A 24,215-nucleotide genomic window follows, 5' to 3' on the forward strand; every position below is an offset into this window, starting at 1 on the left:
ACACACACACACAACAACAACAACATCTATCAGCTCTAATGCACATTATTCAGCAGTGTCACTCTCACATGTGTAATCAGCCTATGACTTGCAAAACCCCCTTGAAACAAAAGCTTTACAGTAAAGCACAAATGGATTGGACTCCTCTGCTGTTTCATAACCCTCAGTGTTAATCACATTGCTTTGACTGAGCAGGCACATTCTGACAGTCCTTGATGACCAAGTACTTGACAGATTTGGACAGATGGCAGATGAGTTTTGCAACAAAATGAGATTTTACTTTTGTCTAAATTTAGTTGTTATGTTGACATTTTGGAAATGAAAGGTGATTTAGTGTGTAACAACAAATAAGCCAAAAACAGCTTGTCATTTATTACATCCCAGATGTAATAAACTGATAATCAACAGGATTAGTGTTTTCAATCAAAGGCTGCAGTTGGATATGCTTTTTTTGTCAACCGTCTACATCTGATTGTTTTTTGTGGAGAGCTACAGGAAGACGGTACTTTCTTCAGCTTCCTGCAACTCCAAGCAATACCTTGTCAAAGTCATATAACCAAGAGAGAGATTCAGAGTCCACATTTTCTTTTACAGTTTCTTAGAATAGCAGTGATTTCATCTAGCTTACTGCCTCAGAGCTGCTATTACAGACTGCCCTAAATTTTCAGCAATTTTATTACAGTTTGGGTGCACTTACATTTCACCCAAAGTTCAGAAAACTTTCTCTGTAAGTATCAGCTTACAGACAAATTTTGTGCAGACTTGCGGGTTTTGGAAAGTGGCTGCTCAGCTGTACTTCAGCCAGGTTTGGACAGGTTGTGTGGCTATGAGCCAGGTCCACCACAGTGAGACTCTGGCTGGTGAGAGCAAGGCAGTGGAGTCAGCAGGTTGTTGTATCTGTCCAGTAGCAGGGATTCTCAGTCACTGCTCTTAAGTCAAGGTGACTCACGGTGGGTGAGGAGTCCACTCAAGTCCAATCTGAGCATAGCAGTAGAGGAAAGCTAGCATTGGTGGGGCCATGGTAGACCAGCCTGAAACAAAAAGAAAGCAAATATATTTGCATGTTTTTCGATTTACAAACTATCTGGATAATGCAGTCTATGTGTTGTTGTCAGTTATTTAATTATGAATGAAGCTTAAACGCAGCTTAAAAGTATATGCTAAGTGAGTAGGTTTGCTCATTTCCCTGTGCCATACTGCATCATGTTACGTTTTTTCCCTCCTTTTTCTATATTTAGCTGTTTCTCCGAGGGTCGTGCAGGCAGGTAAGGACAGCCGTCTGCACCTCCTCCCCAACTGGCCTGCCTCCAGATTATCTCAGTAACCTGCACCTGCACCCACAATGCTTTTCAATGGTCTATTCTTTTCTATTCATGCCAAAATCTAATTCACGCACACACTGGCTGCTTTATGCACAGCTGTACTGTCAGTTTTCTGTCTGCGTAAAAAAAAGGTTACATGAGCTGAGGCCAGAAAAGCTTTATTATGATGCAAAATATTTTAATGGCGCACGGAGGATAAGTTTTGTGTTGTGTAGTATGCATAGTGCGTTTCTGTCTGATTGCAACCATCTTTAAGAAAAGCCTTGATGTTTTAGTAAATATGAACTAATTATTAATCACATTGGGTATAACCATTTTCACATAAGCTATCATTATATGAAGCCTTTCTCACCTGTTTATTCATTATTTAAAGCCCTCTAGCCTACATGTACATTATGAGCCAAGACACCCCAGTGTTTTGCCTTTGCAGGTATCTGCATTTCATTAACACCCTCAGTGTGAAATATGTTCTCCAGCCAGTTATCCAATCTTTAATGTGGCCAACAACTAACATAGTAGAAAGGCAAAGTTGAAAGAAACACTACTAGCCAAATATAACTTCAGAAATATGTTGGAACTGATTGTATTTTTTAAAAATGTATTCGGTGCTCCTCCTTGAATCGCTACCCTCCTCCTTGAATCGCTACCTTATCGTGGTGGAGGGGTTTGTGTGTCCCAGGGATCCCAGGGGCTATGTTGTCTGGGGGCTTTTGCCCCCTGGTAGGGTCTCCCATGGCAAACTGGTCCTGGGTGAGGGACCAGACAAAGAGCGATTCAGAAGACCCCCATGAAAAGAATATCGAGGGAACAGTTTACCCTGCCCGGGATAGGGTTACCGGGGCCCCGCCCTGGAGCCAGGCCCGGGGAGGGTGCCCGAGGGCGAGCGTCTGGTGGCCGGGCCTTAGTCCATGGGGCCCGGCCGGGCACAGCCCGAAGAGGAGACATGGGCCCATCCTCCCGCAGGCCCACCACCCGCAGGAGGCGCCATAGGGGTCGGGTGCATTGTGAGCCGGCTGGCGGCCAGGAGCGGAGGCCCTGGCGGACCGACCCCCGGCTGCCAAGACTGGCAATAGGGACATGGAATGTCACCTCTCTGGTGGGGAAGGAGCCTGAGTTGGTGCGTGAGGTTGAGAGGTACCGGCTAGATATAGTTGGGCTCACCTCTGCGCATTGTCTGGGCTCTGGAACCAGTCTCCTGGAGAGGGGCTGGACTCTGTCTCAGTCTGGAGTTGCCCCTGGTGAGAGGCGGCGGGCTGGGGTGGGTATTCTTATATCCCCTCGGCTTGCTGCCGGTACGTTGGGGTTTTTCCCGGTGGACGAGAGGGTTTGTTCCCTGCGCCTTAGGGTCGGGGAACGGGTCCTGACTGTCATCTGCGCTTATGCGCCGAGTGGCAGTTCGGAGTACCCAGCCTTCTTAGAGTCCCTGGGGGGGGTGCTGGAAGGTGCTCCACCTGGAGACTCTGTTGTCCTGCTGGGAGACTTCAATGCTCACGTGGGTAACGACAGCGAGACCTGGAGGGGCGTGATTGGGAGGAACGGCCTCCCTGATCTGAACCCGAGCGGTGTTTTGTTATTGGACTTCTGTGCTAATCACAGTTTGGCCATAACGAACACCCTGTTCGAACATAAGAGTGTCCATAAGTGCACGTGGCACCAGGATGCTCTAGGCCGTAGGTCGATGATCGATTTTGTAATCGTATCACCAGACCTGCGACCATATGTTCTGGACACTCGGGTGAAGAGAGGGGCTGAGCTGTCAACTGATCACCACCTGGTGGTGAGTTGGATCAGGTGGCGGGGGAGGACGCTGGACAGACCTGGTGCACCTAAACGCGTAGTGAGGGTGTGCTGGGAACGTCTAGCAGAGGCCCCAGTCCGCGAGATCTTCAACGCACACCTCCGGCAGAGCTTCAACAGCATTCCGAGGGAGACTGGGGACATTGAGTCCGAATGGACCATGTTCAGCGTCTCCATTGCCGAAGCTGCTGCATTGAGCTGCGGCCGCAAGGTGGTCGGTGCCTGCCGTGGTGGTAATCCCCGAACCAAATGGTGGACACCAGAGGTGAAGGGAGCCACCAGGCTGAAGAAGGAGGCCTATCGGGCTTGGTTAGCCTGTGGGACTCCGGAGGCAGCCGACAGGTATCGACAGGCCAAGCGGAATGCGGCTCGGGCAGTGGCTGAAGCAAAAACTCGGGTGTGGGAGGAGTTCGGAGAGGCCATGGAAAAAGACTTTCGGACTGCCTCGAAGAGATTCTGGCAAACCGTCAGGCGTCTCAGGAGGGGAAAGCGGTGCTCTACCTGCACTGTGTATAGTGCTGGCGGAGCGCTGTTGACGTCGACTGAGAAAATTGTCGGGCGGTGGAAGGAATACTTCGAGGACCTCCTTAATCCCACTGACACGTCTTCCGGGGAGGAAGCAGAGTCTGGGGATGAGGGGTGTGACCCACCAATTTCCGGGGGCGAGGTCACTGAGGCAGTTAAACAACTCCTTGGTGGCAGAGCCCCTGGTGTCGATGAGGTCCGCCCCGAGTTCCTGAAGGCTCTGGACGTTGTAGGGCTGTCTTGGTTGACACGTCTCTGCAATGTTGCGTGGAGATCAGGGGCAGTACCTGTGGACTGGCAGACCGGGGTGGTGGTCCCCATCTTCAAGAAGGGGGACCGGAGGGTGTGTTCCAACTACAGGGGGATCACACTCCTCAGCCTCCCCGGGAAAGTCTATGCCAGGGTGCTGGAGAGGAGGGTTCGTCCGCTAGTCGAACCTCGGATACAGGAGGAACAATGCGGTTTTCGTCCTGGGCGCGGAACACTGGACCAGCTCTTTGTCCTCTCGAGGATACTTGAGGGTGCATGGGAGTTTGCCCAACCAGTCTACATGTGTTTTGTGGACCTGGAGAAGGCATTCGACCGTGTCCCTCGGGGCGTCCTGTGGGAGGTGTTGCGCGAGTATGGGGTGTCTGGCCCATTGCTACGGGCCATTCAATCCCTATACAACCGTTGCAAGAGCTTGGTTCGCATTGCCGGCAATAAGTCGGACTCGTTCCCGGTGGGTGATGGGCTCCGCCAGGGCTGCCCTTTGTCTCCGGTTCTGTTCATAATTTTTATGGACAGGATTTCTAGGCGCAGCCAAGTGGCGGAGGGCTTTCGCTTTGGTGGCCTCAGAATCTCATCTCTGATTTTTGCGGATGATGTGGTTCTGTTGGCTTCATCGGGTGAGGGCCTCCAGCTCGCACTGGAGCGGTTCGCAGCCGAGTGTAACGCAGCGGGAATGAGGATCAGCACCTCCAAATCTGAGGCCATGGTTCTCAGCCGGAAAAGGGTGGAGTGCCCACTCCGGGTCGGGGATGAGTTCCTGCCCCAAGTGGAGGAGTTCAAGTATCTCGGGGTCTTGTTCGCGAGTGATGGGAGAAGGGAGCTGGAGATCGACAGACGGATTGGGGCTGCGGCTGCAGTAATGCGGACACTGCACCGGTCAGTCGTGGTGAAGAGGGAGCTGAGTGTAAAAGCGAAGCTCTCAATTTACCGGTCGATCTACGTCCCTACCCTCACCTATGGCCACGAGCTGTGGGTAGTGACCGAAAGAACGAGATCGCGGATACAAGCGGCGGAAATGAGCTTCCTCCGAAGGGTGGCTGGCCTCTCCCTTAGAGATAGGGTGAGAAGTTCGGCCATCCGGGAGGGGCTTAGAGTAGAGCAGCTGCTGCTCCACATCGAAAGGAGCCAGCTGAGGTGGTTCGGGCATCTGGCAAGGATGCCCCCTGGGCGCCTCCTGGGCGAGGTGTTCCAGGCATGTCCCACCGGGAGGAGGCCCCGGGGCAGACCCAGGACACGCTGGAGAGATTATATCTCTCGGCTGGCATGGGAACGCCTTGGTATTCCCCCGGACAAGCTGGAGGAGGTGGCTGGGGAGAGGGAGGTCTGGACCTCTTTGCTTAGGCTGCTACCCCCGCGACCCGACCTCGGATAAGCGGATGAAGATGGATGGATGGATGGATGGTATTCGGTGCTTTCGTTTCTTCTTGATTATTCGCAATGTTTTTTGCAGGCAACTAAAATCTAAAAACAAAATAAAACCAACTGATGACCAGAACAACTTTTCAGATAAAAGAAGAAACTTAAAAATTGTAGGTTATCTCTTTTTTTCACCTCTTTGTTTATATAATATCACTAGAAAGGGAGAAGTAGAGGAAAATGTGATTGTTTTCCTACCACTGACAGTCACTCAGTCATTTTTCTATGGACTCTGTCCCATTTCCTATCAGTGGATTATGGATTCACCCAGCTAACAAAGCTAACTAGCCATTGCTAGCTTAGCAACTCTATCCGGTTGTTAAGTGATGACGTGACGAATCCTACTTCCGGGCCTAAAGTAGTCTGTTTAATATGGCTTTTGTGTTGTTAACATGTTTAATGTTTTGTATTTTCTTCTATTTAATCTCAAAAAGCTCCTAAAACAGTCAGTGATCACTGTGGACCTCCCTCGGCTTTTATTACCGCTAATCATTTATTTAAGCTCAGTTTTTAAAACCTTAGGATGTAACTACAACCCATCCCATGCAGCAGTATATGAATGACTAACCTCATACACTCAACAAAAATATAAACGCAACACCTTTGTTACTGCTCCCATTCCCCATGGGATGGACGTAGAGACCTAAAATCCATTCCAGATACACAATATAACCATCCCTCCCAAACAGTGGTCACAAATCAGTCCAAATGTGTGGTAGTGGGCACATCTGCTATATTGAGATAATCCATCCCACCTCACAGGTGTGCCACATCAGGATGCTGATCTGACATCATGAGTAGTGCACAGGTGTACCTCAGACTGCCCACAACAAAAGGCCACCCTGGAATGTGCAGTTTTTTGCGCTATTGGGGGTCTGGGGACCCAGAACCGGTCAGTATCTGGTGTGACCACCATTTGCCTCATGCAGTGCAACACATCGTCGCATGGAGTCTATCAGATTGTCAATTGTGGCCTGTGGAATGTTGGTCCACTCCACTTCAATGGCTGTGCGAGGTTGTTGGATATTCGTGGGAACTGGTACACGCTGTCGTATACGCCGGTCAAGCACATCCCGAACATGCTCAATGTGTGACATGTCCGGTGAGTATGCTGGCCATGCAAGAACTGGGACATTCTCAGCTGCCATCTGCCCTGAACAATGTGAACCATGATTCATCCGTGAAGCGCACACCTCTCCAACGTGCCAGACGCCATCGAATGTGAGCATTTGCCCACACAAGTCTGTTACGGCGACGAGCTGGAGTCAGGTCAAGACCCCGATGAGGATGACGGGCATGCAGTTGAGCGTCCCTGAGACTGTTTCTGACAGTTTGTGCAGAAATTGTTTGGTTGTGCAAACCAATTGTTCCAGCAGCTGTCTGGGTGGCAGGTCTCAGACGATCTTGGAGGTGAACCTGCTGGATGTGGAGGTCCTGGGCTGGTGTGGTTACACGAGGTCTGCGGTTGTGAGGCCGGTTGGATGTGCTGCCATATTCTCTGAAACGCCTGTGGAGACGGCTTATGGTTGAGAAATGAACATTCAATGCACGGGCGACAGATCTGGTTGACATTCCTGCTGTCAGCATGCCAATTGCACGCTCCCTCATTGCTTGTGGCATCTGTGGCATTTTGCTGTGAGACAAAACTGCACATTCCAGGGTGGCCTTTTGTTGTGGACAGTCTGAGGTACACCTGTGCACTACTCATGATGTCAGATCAGCATCCTGATGTGATGTGATGTGAGGTGGGATGGATTATCTCAATATAGCAGATGTGCCCACTACCACACATTTGGACTGATTTGTGACCACTGTTTGGGAGGGATGGTTATATTGTGTATCTGGATTGAATTTTAGGTCTCTACGTCCATCCCATGGGGAATGGGAGCAGTAACAAAGGTGTTGCGTTTATATTTTTGTTGAGTGTATGTGGATGGATTATCTCAGTTGTTCTCCTGGCTGAAGTTTGGTCCTTTTACAGCATCCTGCCATGCGATTACATTTGTTCCTGACCACCGAGAACACTCACGTTAACTTTTATCGAGTGGAAAAAAAGTTAGCTTGTTTATATTATGCTAACATAGCTGTGTCGCTAGCGGTCACGTAGCACATCATTATATACCAGATAGCCAAACTTCAGTAACCCTACAAACGTCACTGCTGTTTAGTTTTCTGTCTTCATTTATGTTGGAAGTGATAACAGAGCTGTACGTTTTAATTTGTTTCCAAAACCCCGTAGTCAGAACATGCTATATTGTATTTAGATAGAAGCTAGCGAGCTAACTTCCTGCTAACTTCTAACTCCGTTAAATGTCATAAATTCCGTTTTCATGGATGCCTGGATGTTAAACTCAATTGTTACACCTGGTACACTAATACTATGGCTTAACAGTGTAGTGGTTAACAACCTGGCCTAACACACAAAAGATTTCTGCTTCAAGCTTTGGAGGAGATATAAATCCTTGGAAGGGTTGAAATAAGAAGGACAGCTGGTGTAAAAGTCTATGGTAAAATGAAATGCGGGGAGTCATCTGCTAAGCCGACCACAGTGGGTAGCGCCGCATGTTTGCTTTGGCAGGATTTTTATGTTGGATGTCCCTCCTGACGCAACCCCAGAAGGGACTTGTGTTTCTTCCCAGAAAGTACCATTATTATTTAGACAATAAAAGAATGTGCTAAAATTGGGAACAACACACGTTTGTTGCCTAAAGTAAATATATAGCAATTCTACCAATGTTAGGTAAATGTTCTAAGGGGAAATATTGCCATTTTTAGGACTTCATGTGCCTTAAATTGAGCTTTAAGGAATCTTTGCAGTTAAAAATGAAACACAAAAAGTACTCCTTGGGTAACAGTGAAGATGTCATCAGCACATTTGTGCATGCAATAAACAAACAAAAAAAACCCCCCACACATAACAGTGCAGTGGTACTTTTTGCTGTGTTTGTGTGCTCTTGAATTAAAACTTGGTCTGTCTCTTAGTTGTAACTTTAGAGTACATGGGGGCTTTCAGGTGCAAGACTCAAGGGGACACTGTTAACACAAACAACTTAAGACACACAGTGTGTTCAGAAAATTGTTTGTTGTACATTTTGCCAGAAAGGTCAGGGAGCAATTACACTACTGCCTGCACCACTCACAATCCCAGACACTCATGTTAATGAAACCACAGCTCCCTCTCTGCAGTTTCCTGTGAGGACACACGCAGACACAAGTAACTGCCTCAGGCGTTTCTGCTGGAACCATTATATCTCAATTTAAAGTGCAAAAACACATGTAATCAGTGAAAGAACCGAGCTTATTAAGTGATTTGTTAAATCATGTATTTCTAATTTTCCAGTCTTTTTTTTTTTTTTTTTAGCATTTCAATGATCTTAATAAATCCCCATAAAAGCAAACTGAGATTCTCAGCTATTGCGCAGCTCTTGCTCTGAATAATTCACAACTGAAATGGTATTTTCAAACACCATGCACTTATTTTTAGGTTCCTCTTAACTTATTTACACCGAGACTACAGTCTTGTGAGCACGAAGGAGGTCAGGAGTGCTAGAGGAGGTGTAAAGTTATGCACCATTTGCTGCCTCCAACAAAATTTTACTGTAACATTGAAGCTTAAGTGGTGACTGGAAAATACCCTGTCAGACTGCTTAGGTTTGACTTTAAGATCCCACAGACTGTGGTATAAACAGAAATGCTAAAATAATAAATAGTAATAAAGAAAAGTAATAAAGAAGTGCTTCAGTTTGTGGATTTACACTCACTGCACAACATGAACTAAAATCAGCATGAAATAGAAAGACGGTCTTTTGCCCTTTATCTGTTACCTGAGTTTACCTCTTGCCATGGCATTCGTGGGTGATATTACACAACCTTTAAATCTAACAGTAAACCACTCACATCAATACTAGTGATCTTCACATCAATATATATGTATTTTTTAAATGAATGAAAACAACAATCTGTCTTTTTTTTTTTTAAAAACGTCCCTGGCACTACATAGATCAGCTTAGTAACAACTTTCATCTCTTCAAGTTCCTTTTAAAATCCTATTTTAAACAGCAGGCAACTGTTTTCAGCTCTCATGAGCACAGTGTAAACCATAGTTTCAGCACCAAACATAAGCACACTGGCACAGTCTGGGACTCGCTGGTAAATGCATTTAGCAGCTAAAGATTCACTTATTTCCCTCAGGAGTTAGTAGAGTCAAAGAAAGAGCTGGAAAGAAAGAAAAAGAGATAATGAAGCAATTAAGCAGCTGTTTCCTAACATCCAACACTTGTACAAACTTTACAGGGTAGAAATGTTGTTGTTGTTGTAGTACAGCTTCCACTGCTGCTCATAAGTGGATAAATGTCATGTTTTGGTTCAAGCTATTGCTTGTTTTATTTTGTAATCACTGCTTCTTGTCTGTTTTACTTCCTGCGGTAATTTTATTTCTATTTGCCACTGCCTTATTAGTTTTTCTTGTGTCATCTTCCACACCTGTTCCCCGTTTCTCTCCCGTGTTAAATCAGCGACTCACCCAACAGTTTTTATATAGATACACTTGTCAGTTTCCACAGATCTCTGCCAGATTGTCTTATTCCTTCTTATCTTTTTGTGTTTGTCTCCTTTGTGACTGACAATTGGATTTAGTGTTTGCCTGCTCTTCTTCTGGATCCTTTGCAGGGCTGCTTGCTTTACTGTCTTTGACCTCTGCCGGCTTTGAATAAAAATTTACATTTTGGACTTTTAATCAGCCTCTATGTTTGCCACATTTTAGCGATATAAATGAGTAAACTCATATTCAACTCAATTAAAATTCCACATTAAAGTTTTGGTTAATATACAATATTGATGATGTGACATTCCACTGATGGGCTTTTTTGTACCGACTGTGCTCCCAGCCCAGCAGCGAGTGCAGCTCAGACTGCTTATCGTAACTAGACAGGCTTCAAGAGGCGCTGCCATCTTTCTTTAGGTATCCAATGAGCCAAAAAAAGAGACACTGGGAGAAAAATAGGTCCTGGCACAACCACATAAGCAGATGTCTCTTTATTCGCCTGTGCAGATTAATTAAATTAGAAAAACTGTTAAATACACAAACCTACAGAGAAGCAAAATTTTTAATGATTTCTTATATTTTATTTCCGATTTTATTTTCTAGTACATACTGGCTGGCTTCGCTCTGTTGCTTTAGGAAAAACAATATTTAGCTGCTTTCACCGCTGAGGGCAAACATGTGATGACCTACAATGCAACTCAGCTGTCAAATTAAAAGGAGCACATGGCTGATAATCCACACAGGAGAATGTACAAATGCCAGCTGAAACAATCCTGCAAAATAAAGCCACACGCAATTCCCACTGAGTGAATGTTGTGGAAAGCAATTTACCGTGAATGAAGACACGCTTCCAGAAGATTCTGCCAACATGTATTCCCCCAAGGAACACCAGATTAGAAAGGATGAGCATAGCAGTGGAGAAGGCAAAGACAAGGGCGATGCATCGCCTTTTCATCGCCGCAGAGAAATTCTGCTCCTGGGAAATCAGAAAAATAAATACTAAGAGGCGAACCACAAGACATTTCTATTGTACATGGCAGAAGGAACAGAGAGGCACCTGGCACAAATGAACTGTGTGACCATAAACTAGGTGGATTTCACGGTGTGCCATCAGATATGAGCACTATATTGAGAACATGAACCATCTCCCAAGGCTATGGCCAAAGAAGCAATTGGGAACAGGCTTTTACTAACATGAATATTTGAGGTTAAGTGTACTTCCCCATTAGATGTGACAAGATCCAGCCAGTTTGTCTCCAGTCTGTAATTAGTGTACCCTCTCTAGGCATCATCTCTCACTAAATAACATAATATGACCTCTTTATTTCTGACTGCAGGAGAGATTTTTATTACATCCACACATCTTAAATGAAAGACTTAGTAGGTAATTTAAACCTCCTAATGTTTTAGCACCGTCAATGGATTTCAAACTTACAACTACGGAGTGAATAAAGGTCGAGGCAAAGAGAGACTTCAGAGAATTTTCCACCAGAACTCCAGCCCAATTCATCAGGGCCCAGTACTGTAAGAAGTCATGTCCACCGTGCCAGAGGCAGACGAATCCGAACGCAACACCAGTGGAAAACATTTTGCAAAGAGGACCATGGCGTGAACCTCCCAGTGGAACATAGATGTATCTGAAACACGAGTACATGTCATAAAAATAACAGCAATCCAGTGTCAACAGAATGAATAAAAAAGGGGATTCTAACCTGTGTAAAGACTAACCACTGCAAAACATTGCAAGTGTAAAAATGGCACCACAATGCATTTTGGATTAATCAGAACCAGAAAAAACTGCGTGGTCATGCTGATTTTACTTTTAAACATGGCTTTGACGTCTAGTTGCAAAAATAGAGGCAAACCAGAGAATATCAATCAACCTATTAACAACTCTGGAGGAGGGTTAATGTTTTTAAGTGTTTTTTTATGATTCACACACATTTAACCCACTGTCAAACGTACAAATTCTGTATTATTCAACACTTTAGCGCACTTTTGCTCCTGGTTCTGACTTAAGTATATCAGTTAATAAACTGTGAGGATACACAGTTAAATAAAAGAGCGACAATTCTCATGAGGTAATTCATCAAACAGTAAAGCTATAGCACAGCTCCTGCAGTTCATTTTTGTGGTTTAGATTAGATTACGTTCCATGTGGTATAAAAATAGCACCTCATGTGATAACACACTCGATGTGAATAGCGTCCAGTCGTTATCAAATGCAGAGCATGTTGTGAAGAAAAATTGCCTCAGATACTGCGAGAACCTTGTCTGTCCCAGAGGTACTGACAAGAGTCTGAACATGCTATATCACTCCAACACACTTAACAAACAAATCATTGTGTGCAGTGTTGCTGAGCTGGGAACTCATTATCTCAGCCACCCTGTGGCTAATCAATGTTCCTGAAAGATGAGCCAGCATTTTCTAAGCCTGAAATAGAGTGGCCAGCTCGGCCATATTGAGGATGAAAGTAGGTGCGAAAACAGATGGAAAGGTACCAGATTGTCAGAGCCAGAGGAAACTGAATACCTAAACATGCAGAGTATCTATCCATCTAATACATTCATTTGGATGTAGATGGATTCTAAACAGATGTTTTTCAAAATATGATAATATCATGCTGTACATTAATCTCTGATTAATCAATGTGTTATGTAACACCTGATTAATCCAAGCAGGTGGTGCAGACTACAACATGCTCACAGGTTTTATCGACTGTCATTAGGAATTAAAGAGTGTAGTATATATTGTTGTTGTGTAGGCATGCAGCTTACTTAATCGGTTTTGCTTTAAATCCACTAAAAACCGAAGTTAATTTCTAACCTTGCACCATACCCAACCTATTCCCCCACTTACATATTTGCAACCAATATTTACTAAGGTGTGAGATCAAATGCTTCTGCTCGTGTGTAGCTGCAATAATTCAATCAATAACCCAGTGAGAGCTCTTTTGTTGGGCAATAACTAAATGCGAGTGAAATGGAGAACCTGAGAGACAGTGGCACACAGACAGGAAAAGCGCAATGGAATGGCGAAGAATGAGCCACTTAGCTGCCCAGGGAGACGGGGTGTCAGTGAGTCATGTAGAGTACATCATTTAACACCTACGCACTCATCTAACGCTCTTCAGACAATTTCAACTGAATTTCAGAACTGCATTAAAACCTCTTTAAAAGCACTTTTGCAAGAAGGAACGTCGGGGGCATTATGTCATGGGTATCATTTTGCATCTGCGGTAGGATAATTGCAACTGATGCCATTAGGCAGGAGAAAACAATTTCCAATGGGCACAAATTAAAATGGAAACTTGCATTTGCAATTTAAATTCTGGGATCTCTAGCAAATTAATTGGAGCCATTTTAAATCTCTAATATGCATTCTTTCATAAAAGTAGATGTACACATGCACCGTCATACTGTACCCGTCACACAACTGAGAAAAAAATAAAACCCTAATTAGCAAATAATAACCAAGACAGGGGAACATTTCCACTGTGTTTTCTGACAACCATGCAACTGTAGCGTTGCCTTAATGTAGCAACCTGCCTCCACCAAGCAAACCATAAACTCCCAATAGGCTGCATTCAGCCAAGTGTGCATCATTAAAAGCGAACAAACCAATAATGTGTTGTCCAAAGTACAAGTGTGCAAATTACAAATGCACATATTAAACAAGGAGGCATTTCTCCAGGGTGCACGGGCAGCGCCACAATAGAGGAACTGTTCACCAACAACATGCAACCTCATAATCATGAGAAAGCCTACATGCAAATGCAGCATCCTTATCCATTGTGATGAAAAATGTGGGCAGGCAGCAGGAGAATGGCATGTTTTTTTTAAGGTTATTCAGCTGACAGGTTCAATGCCCCACAGGAAATAAGCTCTTTAACTGCATAATAGATAACAGATGCGATACAAAAGTATTCCAAATATTAGATAAGACAGACATAGATAAAGACAGACAAATAAATGGATGCAGATAGGCAGATATTCTTGAGGCATTACTTGATTAGGATGACATTTCTCATTTTAAGTATGCATTAACATTGGAATTAGTCAGTCCATCGCTGAAGTGCCTCTTACCTGATGAGCCATCGATACAGCCCTTCATCAAAGTGCCTAAGAGTGAAAAAAATACATTGAGTCACAAATTTACATAATAATAATATATCATTGAGTAAGAACCAGCTGAGCACTGGGCTTCATATAAACTGAGACCTGCGCAATAAGTATGTTTACACATTTGTGTTTATGTGCTTCCTCTTTGTCATTAAGAAGATTAGATTTGGCTCAGTCTATAACTGGAATTGTTTCATCAGCAATGTTGATGGATAGCTTTATGCAATCCATCAGTGAATTCGACCAGCGCACACACACAGGCTCGATTGGAGTGCATCAGTGTCAGCACACTGGTCCGTTTTTCCTACAGCTGTTTTTTTTTCTCGTTTTTTTACTGTAATACCAACACACAGCCTTCTAGCTCAGCTTTTTGTACTCTAAATATGGGGAATTTCTCACTGTTAATTACATTTGGGAACAAGACTGATTGTACTGGGAGAAAGTGACAAACTGCTGGGATACTCTGGTAATTTATAACCAGGATCTAAACCCAATTTGAGTCGCTCCTTTTGTTGCAGATGGCAATATGTTCAAGGTTTGCACTTAATGGTATGTTTGTTCTGTTTAAAAACTGCCCACTGCTATAATAAGCTGCTAGTTTATACGGCAAGCTAAAATGGTCCTGCAGTAAAGCGTCCCTTGATGCAGGATATAAGCTCTTGTAGAGAGATGTTAATTCAACTTCATTGTGATGATGATTATTACTTTTGAGGATTTATTTTTAAGATATGAAGAGTTGTTTCAACTGTCTACCCTTAACCTTAAACCATAAAAAGGAAGTAAAACCTGCCATCATCATACACATGAAACCTGTATGATTCATAAAGGTGAATCATTTAAGAGCTAAACAACAAATAACTGCACTGTATAAGCTTGTAATAGATAAGATGAAATGAATGTATATTTTGCACTATATAAATACATAAAGAGATTTTCTGAAGTGGCAAAGTCTAAATACTAACAGCACAATAGCACAAATGTTCATCCTTATTTATATACTTATACACAGTGTGTTATTGTTTTTGTTAATGAAATACCTGCTGAATAAGATTCCTTGTCCCTTGTAACAAGCGTTTTCCTTTGCATGTTCATTAACTTGAGCAATTGTGACCCCTTCAGTATAAACTAGGAATAGATCTATTAGACTAGTTTCCATTTTAATTGAAAAAATAAGTGAAAAGACAAGTTATTATTATTTTTTCCGCTCATTGTGACAGAAATAATTCAATACGAGCACATTTTAAACCACGAAACAGAAAAAAATCAAAGCATCTTTCCTGTTTCTTACAATTACACAGCACTGCGTAAAATAATAATAAACCAGAAATATCCAGGTTCCTTTAACTGACACACAAGTAAAACTCAATTATTAAAGCTTTTGGTTTTACTCTACAAGGTTTCAGTTTGTTTCATAATGTCCCTGCTGTCTAAGAAACACTGCAACAAACCTGCTGATTATGAATTAAAGAAAACAAATTGGCCTAAAAATAATAGCTTAACATGTGCTTATCATTATGATGAGTCTGAAAGAATGATCTTCAGGTGATCTTGTGTAGGATAACCTGTTGTTCTTACTATTAACAACATAAAATGAAACTATTTTCTGCGCCCACTTTGAAACTTGACAATAAATGACTTTGTTTTAATTTAAGGACATGAGGAAAGGTAGCTTTTCTAGTAAAGGGAATATTTAGCAAAGCTGAAAGACCAGTATAGTACTATGTTTGTTATTCTATCACTGTGGTTTCCCAGAATTGATTCCACTGTCTTACCTCCACATGCCTGTGAAACTGTACATGATGCTGACACAACGGGGAAGCTTGGGGGGAACCAGCTGATCCAAAGTAGCGAGCATGGATGGAAGGCCGAACAGTACCAGATACTTCACATAGAAGAACTGGACGACAGCTAGAGCAAGACCACCTGTGACAAAAATGAAAGTAGGTGGTGAAATCAAAAGTTCTTATTGTAAAAAAGTTCTATATAATCCTCAAACGTATGTTAGGCCAGTGTTATATTTATAGTAAAAACTCAAAAGATATATGGGAAAGGAGGATTAGATGTGATTTGTTTGTTCCACAGGTTTTCCAGTCATCTTATTGTCCAAAGGTCTTGATCTAAACTTCATTTCTTCCTTTCTTCACAATTCCATCAACTTTTTTGACAACACTGGCTGAAATGCAGCCCCAAACCATTACAGAGCCTCCACTTGTACCTCTCTCCTGACCTCCTCTCTACATATTTATAACGATTTAAACCAAAAATTTCAAATTTGGATTAATTACTCAATAAGATCTATAAGATAAGATCAGTGATTTCTAATAATAATGGATTGGATTTATATAGCAATTTTCAAGGCACCCAAAGCGCTTTACAATACCACTATTCATTCACTCTCACATTCACACACTGGTGGAGGCAAGCTACAGTTGTAGCCACAGCTGCCCTGGGGCAGACTGACAGAAGCCAGGCTGCCATATCGTGCCATCAGCCCCTCTGGCCAACACCAGTAGGCAAGTAGGGTAAAGTGTCTTGCCCAGGGACACAACGACCAGGACAGAGAGCCCAGGGATCGAACCGGCGACCTTCCGGTTACAGATGCGATTCCCAACCCCCTGAGCCACAGTCGCCCCATTTTAGTCCAGTTTTTGTATAATTTGGCATACATAATGGCCAACAAACAATACACAAACCAACTGCGGGTCCAGAAGCATCTCTTAGGTCCTTTGCTGGATTTTGTTTCCAATTTCTTAAGGATATGACCTTTTTGTTCATCTGCAGTATAGTGATTTTAGGTCACTTGTCCAATTTCTTCAAATTTTCAGATATGGCAATTGTCTAGCGAACAGCTTTTTAGGAATCTCCTTGTTGCAGAAATAATATTTTATGTGTGTCAAACTTGGCATTTTTCATATAGTGAACGAAGAAAATTGGAACAAATTATGTTTTTGCAACAGGCTAATAGTAACAAAGTATTTCAGACCTTCAGAAAGCCCCAAGACATTTGCTTTAAAATACCACTTACAAGAAAGTGTGGCTTCTTGGAAGCAAAATATAAAGAAATGAAGGATTAGATGGCACCAATTCGCTTGTGTCAATAAGCAAACTGTGCTCATATTGCAACAACACGACTGCCCAGACGTTTGTGGTATAAACCAGATGTAGTGCAGGTTTAACATATAACCAGTAACCTTGGATTACTCAAGTGTGGTTTTTTCTCTATTATATCATCTTCGACATAAGCTCATAATCCAAGAGGTGTTTTAAAATTCATGTTACCAATTTTTGCTTAACATTCAAAAAATTTATGAAAGACATTTTAGACAACCACCTGCATAAACTGTATATCTGACTCTATGTGCATGTCAGAGACCAGCTCTGCTAATTTAGAGTGGGCTTATATTTAATTTAAGTGCAAATAAACTATTATATCAAAAACAAACAAATACACACATATATGAGAACGTTTTAAAACTTACATAATCCTGTGGTGGTAGCATGTAGTAGGTAAATGTAAAGTTTAAATTTTAAGAAAGCTGTGCTGTTGGTGGAAAAAAACAGAGTATCAAGACTTGCCTAAGGCCCAAGGAGGAAGAATTTCTATGTAGGTCTCATTAGACTGGATGGAGTGCATGTACATGACGTGGATCATGTATTCTGCAATACACCACCACAAAATGATCCGTCCTAATCTGAGCACCAAGTAACTAAGGGCAGATTCATCCCTGTTACTTTCCTCCGCAGACTTCTGCATCTGTTAGTGGAGCAAGAGAGCATGTTATTAAGGACTGCCAGGTGAATCTTCATTCACACAGCCCCACCCAAAAAAAATCTCAGGGTTGTAGTAAAAGAGGCAACACATAATGTAAGGATAAGTACAAAACTACGACAAAAAAGATAAGCTGATTAAAAAAATAAGTGAACATGTGATGTTACTGCTCTTTTGTACTGTAAAAGGGAGATCTGCTCTCAGGAGCACCAATCAGCTTCAGTCTCTTGCAGATAAAAAAAAAACAAAGAGGAAAATTTGATTCTCAGTTTAATCTAGAAGAATGCTTTGATGTCTCTTACCTGCTCAATGTAGTTTTTGTAGGTTATAATGGGTCCATTATAGAAAAAAGGATGATAGAAGGTATACGAAAACAGCCAGCAAAGCTGCACAATACTGCATTGGTCTTCAGGGCTCCAGCAGTGCTCCAGGCTGAAGCTGATGAAGCGCAGACCACAAACAGCAACACTGAAGAGCAGCAGATAGTGCTCCTCATCACTCTCATACCAGCCTCTCTGTGTAATACAGTGGGAAGGCCAATTACATATGACGCATTCCATCAAAATCATTGCATTAGTAGTAACAGCACTAAGATAGACACTAAATATATATTCTATTTATTTATACAGTATAAGTGGACTATAGTGAAATGGTTAAGTAACATTAAAAATGAATCTAAATGTTTGCATTTTATCTGAAATTATTTCTATTTATCATTTATCATGTAGGAAATTGATCTGTTAGATAAATATACTCAAAATAAATTTACCCTAACCATGTGATCTGGATATTCTGTAGAAAGGAGGCAAGTGACCAAATGGTTCCCTTAGTATTTTGCGCCCTCTTGTGTTCTTGGCAAATATGACATCTAGTAACAATCACAAGGATAAAGGAAGTTTTCAAATTGTAACTGGATATCATGCTGCTACAGAATAACAAAAGGTTTTTACAAAAAAACTAGTTTAACATTATTATTTATATATTTTATAAAGCCCTGTCATGGGCTGGTAAACTGTCCAGCATATACCCTGCCTTTTGCCCCATGACAGCTGGGACAGCAGTTGAAAAATATTTTTTTCATGTTTTAAAGGACATATAATCTCCTGGAAATAAGAACTGCTGTGTTTTTACCATCTTACAATGATCTCTTCATATCTACAGATGGATTAGTCTGCCACTGTTTCTACAGTGGGACACAGTAGAAACGGATGGGACAAAAAAAACACTCACTGGCAGATATCACTAAATCCTACACAAGCCCCTTGTGTAGGATTTAGTGGCTTTGTGTTTGTCTGCGAATACCAATGTAGAAATAAAACAGTTTTTGCAGAACAGTCTGTGGTTTGTTGTTGATGCAGTCAAAGTTACTATTTTTGTGTTAGTTTTTGAACTAGGTGTTGCTTTGTAGGTGTTCAGAACACCTACAAGCATACAGGAAAAGATTTATTGTAGGAGTTAAAGCCAAGTCAACCCACCTGGATGTCTTGAAGTTCGTTGATATGAGGTGTGTAGAGCAGCAGCAGGTTACATGCCCACGACAGAGCGGGCTTTCGCAGCTGGGCCATAGAAAAGGACAAGCCCAGATGTACCAGCAGCACACTCACACCTTTAATCCCCAAAACACTGCTGGCTGCTAAGAAGCCATATATCGCAAGTGCTGGCACTCTAAGCTGATGGAAAAACACATAAAAATGTGTGGGATTAAACTGTTTGCCACCTATATTATATTTAAAGATTACTGTAGCAACAGCTTCATACCTTGGGGTAAAAGATGCTGGTTAATCTTGATAAGACAGCATGACCAATCAGAGTCCACAGTAAAGAGTGCTTAGCCCAGTCAGTCCAAAAATTCCACTCAAAATCTAAAGGGTCCTGATAACAAAACAATGCACTTATAACACCTGAAACCTGTTCAAAAGCAGCTTTAAACAATGCAAATCTGTTAAGGTATTTTATTTCTATGCATCGATTAAATTAAAATTATTACTTTGTTATTCTAAATTTAAAATTAACTGGAAATTACCACAAACCTTTAGTACACTATAAGTCTTAAAATCTAGTCTGTTGGTTCAGACATGGCTTTCTATCAATTCAGCACTGAACTTACCCTTTTAAAACCTTTAACAAGGCCCTTTTCCAACTGGAATTCTCTCTCTAATCCCACTTCATACTCTGGGCCAAAAACAGGATATAACAGCTTTATTTATTTATTTTTTCTCATTTTATCTAACTAAGATTTCAGTAGTCATATTTCTACTATACCTTTGCTGAACCTGTGAAGTTGATAGAAAGAGTAGAGATGAGAGCCCAAGGAAAGCACCCAATAGACAAGGACCTCTGTCCTTGGCAAGGGAGCCAACTGGGCTTTAGATATGGATCCCATCAATGAAAGTCAATCCGCTATCGTATACCTAAAAAAAATTAAAATGACCACAGACCAAGATTACACTCAGCATAATTCCTAGTAGAGTTATGTTTGGAAACTATCTGCTGTAGTTCTGACTCATTTCATGTGCTAAAAAAAATTAATAATTTAGAAAAAAACTCTTGCTTTCACATGTTATACATAGTTAAACAATGCAGTAGTGCTTATACAAGTCTATTTTACCAATTTAATGCAGGAAACCACGAAAAATGGCAACAAGACACTGTAAATAGTTCAGTAGTGATACTTCTTAGTGATTCTCATAATCAATACACTGTTTGGGTGTGCATATACAACACAAAGAGAAGATAACAAGAAGACTACAAAGGTGGGAGAACTTTCTTTAGTTTACTTTTAAAACTGATTTTCACACATAACCTATATTAAATGCACACTTCAATATACCCTGAGATGTATCCTTTAGTTGAAACACAGCAGAAGCTTGTGTGGAGGGAAATTACGTGTTTTTTGTTTTTTCTTTCATTCTACTGACTGAAGGACGCACAGCGACGGCAGTGCTTGTCAGTGCTAATCTGTTGGCTAGCACTGCCGTCGCTAGGTAACACTGTCCAGAGGTTGCTGGCCATGACGTATCGACCCTCTCAGCTGCCTAAACAAGTTAACCTTACTCTATACCAGAAACCGTCTCGGTATTTCAACTTAAAAAGAGCCCACTGACATAAAGTCGGTGCATGTATGTTTCAACATGCAAATTTGGGCATTAATTTGCGAGGTTTCCTGGGAAATTCCGTAAGCCATCCCACCAAAATACATATTTAGCTAAGCTAGCTCATCGGTTGAAGACTTCGTAATGTTACCTAGTAACACTGGGCTGGTGTCCATTGCGTTGTTGTAGATTGCAGACTTTACTGTATAATAGTGCTTGGACAGTAGATTCCCCCGGTATCCAACATTCAAAGGTATGGCATTCTTCTTTTTGCTTTTCCTTGGCTAGAACTTTTTGGAACATGACTGCCCCCAATTGTGCGGGAGTTGCTTAGCTGGAGAAGTACTATTAATAGAAACGTACTTTAGTCGTGATTTCATTTTTAGTGTTGGAAGTTCAGCCGAACTCATAGCAGTTACTCACGATTTCTTATTTTGTTTTTACTTTAAGCTACCAGGTATTTGCCAGACTTTCGGGAATTTTCAGATAATACTGTAGACATCAGTGTGTATGTGTTTTTTTTGTTGTTGTTGTTTATATTACTCTCCATTTCTTGAATGAAAAATTAGAAGAGTAATTAAATACAGAACTGTTAAACTGCGTAAACTAGCTTAAATGTCCCAGTTCCCATTAATGTTTCAGCACACATGACATTTGCCAAGTGAGTACACAATATGACATGGGCATGATAAGGATGATCTTTTTTTGTTTTGTTCACTTCTTCTTCTCCCCCCCCCCCCCGACATCCAAATAGTTAATAACATTTCTGAAATTTACGTTGTACATACAAATACTGTATATTCCAAGAATTCATTCAGAGTGCACTAAATTATTTACAGTGTTACAGTTTATTGTGGAGAAACTGTGTTGTGTTGTTTTGTTTGGTTAAGGGATCAGCAACAGCATGCATATTGAGTTAAACAAGTTTTTAGGTTTTTATAGCGCAGCAAATCATCAGACATTTGTAACAACAAAAAAAGACAATGTTGAGCGATAACAGTTATGGTAACAAGTTCAGACAGCCTGCACAATAGTGACTTAGCATTCATCACCTATTCATCATATATGATTCATTCCTCAATGGGACAATCTGCAATTTTTCACCTACAACAGCAAACTTTCAGACAAATTAGAGGACTGCTTGGCTCAACTTATAAATTTATCAAATAGACATTTGATGTTTCATCTCCCCATAACAAATAAAACTTGTCGCTTTACAACCAAATACAGAGCATGTTAAGATCAGGACCTCATTTTATTTGTACGCTTTAAACTGTCCACACTGGGAGATTCAAATTCATTAGTGTAATAGTTAATTGTAAGCTCAACTATTGTGTGTGCATGCTATGGTGTATGCATGCAGTTACTCTTGTGTGTGAGTATGTGCATAGTAACCACTATTAATATGCTTTCACAGCTCGTCGGTCTCTCCATCGAAGGGCACAGCATCCGTCTCCATGTGAATGCTGCTGGGCTCACTGCTGCCCACCCAGCCAATAGGAGTGCGATTGAATGAAGGCCGGCAGCTAATGTCATGATGGTACACCACTGCAGGTTCAGGCTCTTCTTTGGCTGCCTCAGCTTCTGGCAGCTGAAATTTCAGAAACTGATTGGCCTTTTCAAAACCGCCGTAGGGCATGGCACTCCTGTCAAACCAAGGTGAAAGGTTAATTAAAGCTCCTTTTTTTTCACAAATCTTCTACATATCAGACCTCAAGGGAACTACCTGTTGAAACACTTGTACTGGAGTAATTCCTTTTTGGCATTGGGATGTGGCATATTGGTTTGTAGAGTGGCTAACAGACCTTCATCACCCTTCATGGCCTTCTCCCATGGAGACACATAGGTTTTCACATGAATTTGCTGCTTAGTACCGCCATGTTTTCCACCTCCTGTAAAGAAAGTCATCCACATGTGCTGGTAACTAAAACTTAAAAATAAAGGTTGTGGCATGATTGAAATGCCCCTCTTATGCAGGTATTGCTACTAGAAATTGAAAGATTGTCGCAAAATAAACCAGCACAATTTATCTGCAGACAGACAGATTTTATTTTAGCTTTTTCTAAATTTAGTTGTGCTGTTGTTTTATGCAACAATGTGAGGGGTAGGAGCAGCTAAAAAGATCTAATTTTTTTCACTTATAAAACTACCAGAACTGGTGGTTCAATAAAGGATATTTATTTGTATTTTGATATCAGAATACTGACTGTTTGCTTCAAAGGTGAATCCATTCGATGAAACACCATTACTAGCCCAAAAAGACCAGCAGCTGGCCATTCAACTTGTCCAGCATACTTTTTTAACTGGCCCTAGGCTATTGTTGAACTGCACTGTGCCAGAAACTGCGACTTCCTGCAGTGCTTTCTTGATAACCTCATATTGGAACCTGTTTGGGTTTTTTGCACTAAGGCTTGTGTATAGATTAAACGCACAAAGTACCTCATATCAAATAATGAGGTTTAGAGTTGCTCATTATCAGTTTTCTCCAGACTTTAAGCCAAGCTTAGCTAACTAACCAGCTGGTCATGGTGGTTTTAGTACTTTTAGCAAGAAAGCAAATACAAATATTCAACACATTTTTGAATAGTTCAGTGTTTAATAGATATATGTAATTTGGTTTAAAAAAAAATAAAAAAAAAATAAATATATATATCGTGTACACTGTTATTTTTTATTAATTTATACAGTTGTCCTTCTAGATGTATTTCTCAAGCTGTAAACACACTTTCTTAATGCATTTTAAATAATTTTTGGAGAAATGGCCCTCTGTACCTAAAACAGAATTGCACTACAAATGGCCAAAAGAAAAAGAAATTAGACAAACCTTTTAGTGGAGACCACTCACTACTACCTTCTCCTTTTCCACCTTTCTCGCCCACACCAACTCCTGCACTTCCTGCTCCTTTGCTTCCAGGCTTTGGGGGAGGCACAGGGGCCCCTCCTCCTGTTTGTAGCCCTACAAAATTCAGACGTCCAGACTCCTTGCTAACAAAATGCCCACCGAGGTTTATTATTTGACCTCCCACTTGACCTCCCAGGGAGGGAACAAACTTCTGCAGGTTGTCCTGAAAGAAAGGGTAAATGGACTGGTTGTTATATAGCACTTTTCTACTGTACCTGAGCACTCAAAGCTGTTTATACAACTTGCCTCATTCACACAACCATTTTTTTCTATGCATAAATGCTATCTATCTACCATTCACACACATTCATGCAGCTTGGGTTTAGTGTTCTGCTCAAGGATATTTGGTATGCAAAGTGGGAGCAGCCAGGGATCAAACCACCAACCTTGCAATTAGCAGATGACCTGCTCTACCTCCAGAGCTTCAGCCACCCCATATAGAGCAAAGTATCACCAT

At 41.8% G+C, this 24,215-nt stretch overlaps 2 protein-coding genes and 1 long non-coding RNA gene across 8 annotated transcripts in view; 1 reads left to right on the top strand and 2 right to left on the bottom strand.

Moving 5' to 3' along the window:
- On the bottom strand, positions 1-21,545 carry hhat (hedgehog acyltransferase). Of its 2 annotated transcripts, none has more exons than XM_086258986.1 (12): positions 21,008-21,545; positions 20,027-20,175; positions 19,872-19,936; positions 19,523-19,636; positions 19,240-19,434; positions 18,067-18,279; positions 17,572-17,749; positions 15,768-15,918; positions 13,960-13,995; positions 11,309-11,510; positions 10,705-10,849; positions 1-1,031 (listed from the first exon to the last, which is right to left on the bottom strand). In XM_086258986.1, exons 2-12 carry the CDS (start codon positions 20,145-20,147, stop codon positions 946-948), a joined length of 1,506 nt encoding a protein of 501 aa, XP_086115112.1. In that variant the 5' UTR covers positions 20,148-20,175; positions 21,008-21,545; the 3' UTR covers positions 1-945. The 2 variants fall into 2 exon arrangements, with proteins under 2 accessions (XP_086115112.1, XP_086115113.1); XM_086258987.1 differs by having other exon boundaries at positions 20,595-21,545.
- Positions 20,533-24,215, top strand: part of LOC147315963 (uncharacterized) — a 23,514-nt gene continuing 19,831 nt past the window's right edge. The window contains exons 1-2 of one of the 4 annotated variants that reach the window (XR_015124418.1): positions 20,533-21,109; positions 22,274-22,515. This is a non-coding gene — a long non-coding RNA (uncharacterized LOC147315963). Of the gene's footprint in view, positions 21,110-22,273; positions 22,523-24,215 lie in introns of all 4 variants that reach the window. The other 3 variants (XR_015124419.1, XR_015124420.1, XR_015124417.1) reach the window with 3 other exon arrangements.
- myoz1a (myozenin 1a) overlaps positions 21,686-24,215 on the bottom strand; it is a 5,321-nt gene continuing 2,791 nt past the window's right edge. For both annotated transcript variants that reach the window (XM_086258989.1, XM_086258988.1), the window contains exons 4-6: positions 23,681-23,921; positions 22,583-22,748; positions 21,686-22,502 (exon numbers count right to left, since the gene is read on the bottom strand). In XM_086258989.1, coding sequence (XP_086115115.1) covers positions 22,268-22,502; positions 22,583-22,748; positions 23,681-23,921 — 642 coding nt within the window. In that variant the 3' untranslated portion in view covers positions 21,686-22,267. The remainder of the gene's footprint in view (positions 22,503-22,582; positions 22,749-23,680; positions 23,922-24,215) is intronic.

This window comes from Aulonocara sp. 'chitande type north' Nkhata Bay, linkage group LG13 (genome assembly GCF_057382095.1).
Source record: "Aulonocara sp. 'chitande type north' Nkhata Bay isolate Kocher_YH1m ecotype deep benthic linkage group LG13, A_spYH_male_GT1.1, whole genome shotgun sequence".
Taxonomy (NCBI): domain Eukaryota; kingdom Metazoa; phylum Chordata; class Actinopteri; order Cichliformes; family Cichlidae; genus Aulonocara; species Aulonocara sp. 'chitande type north' Nkhata Bay.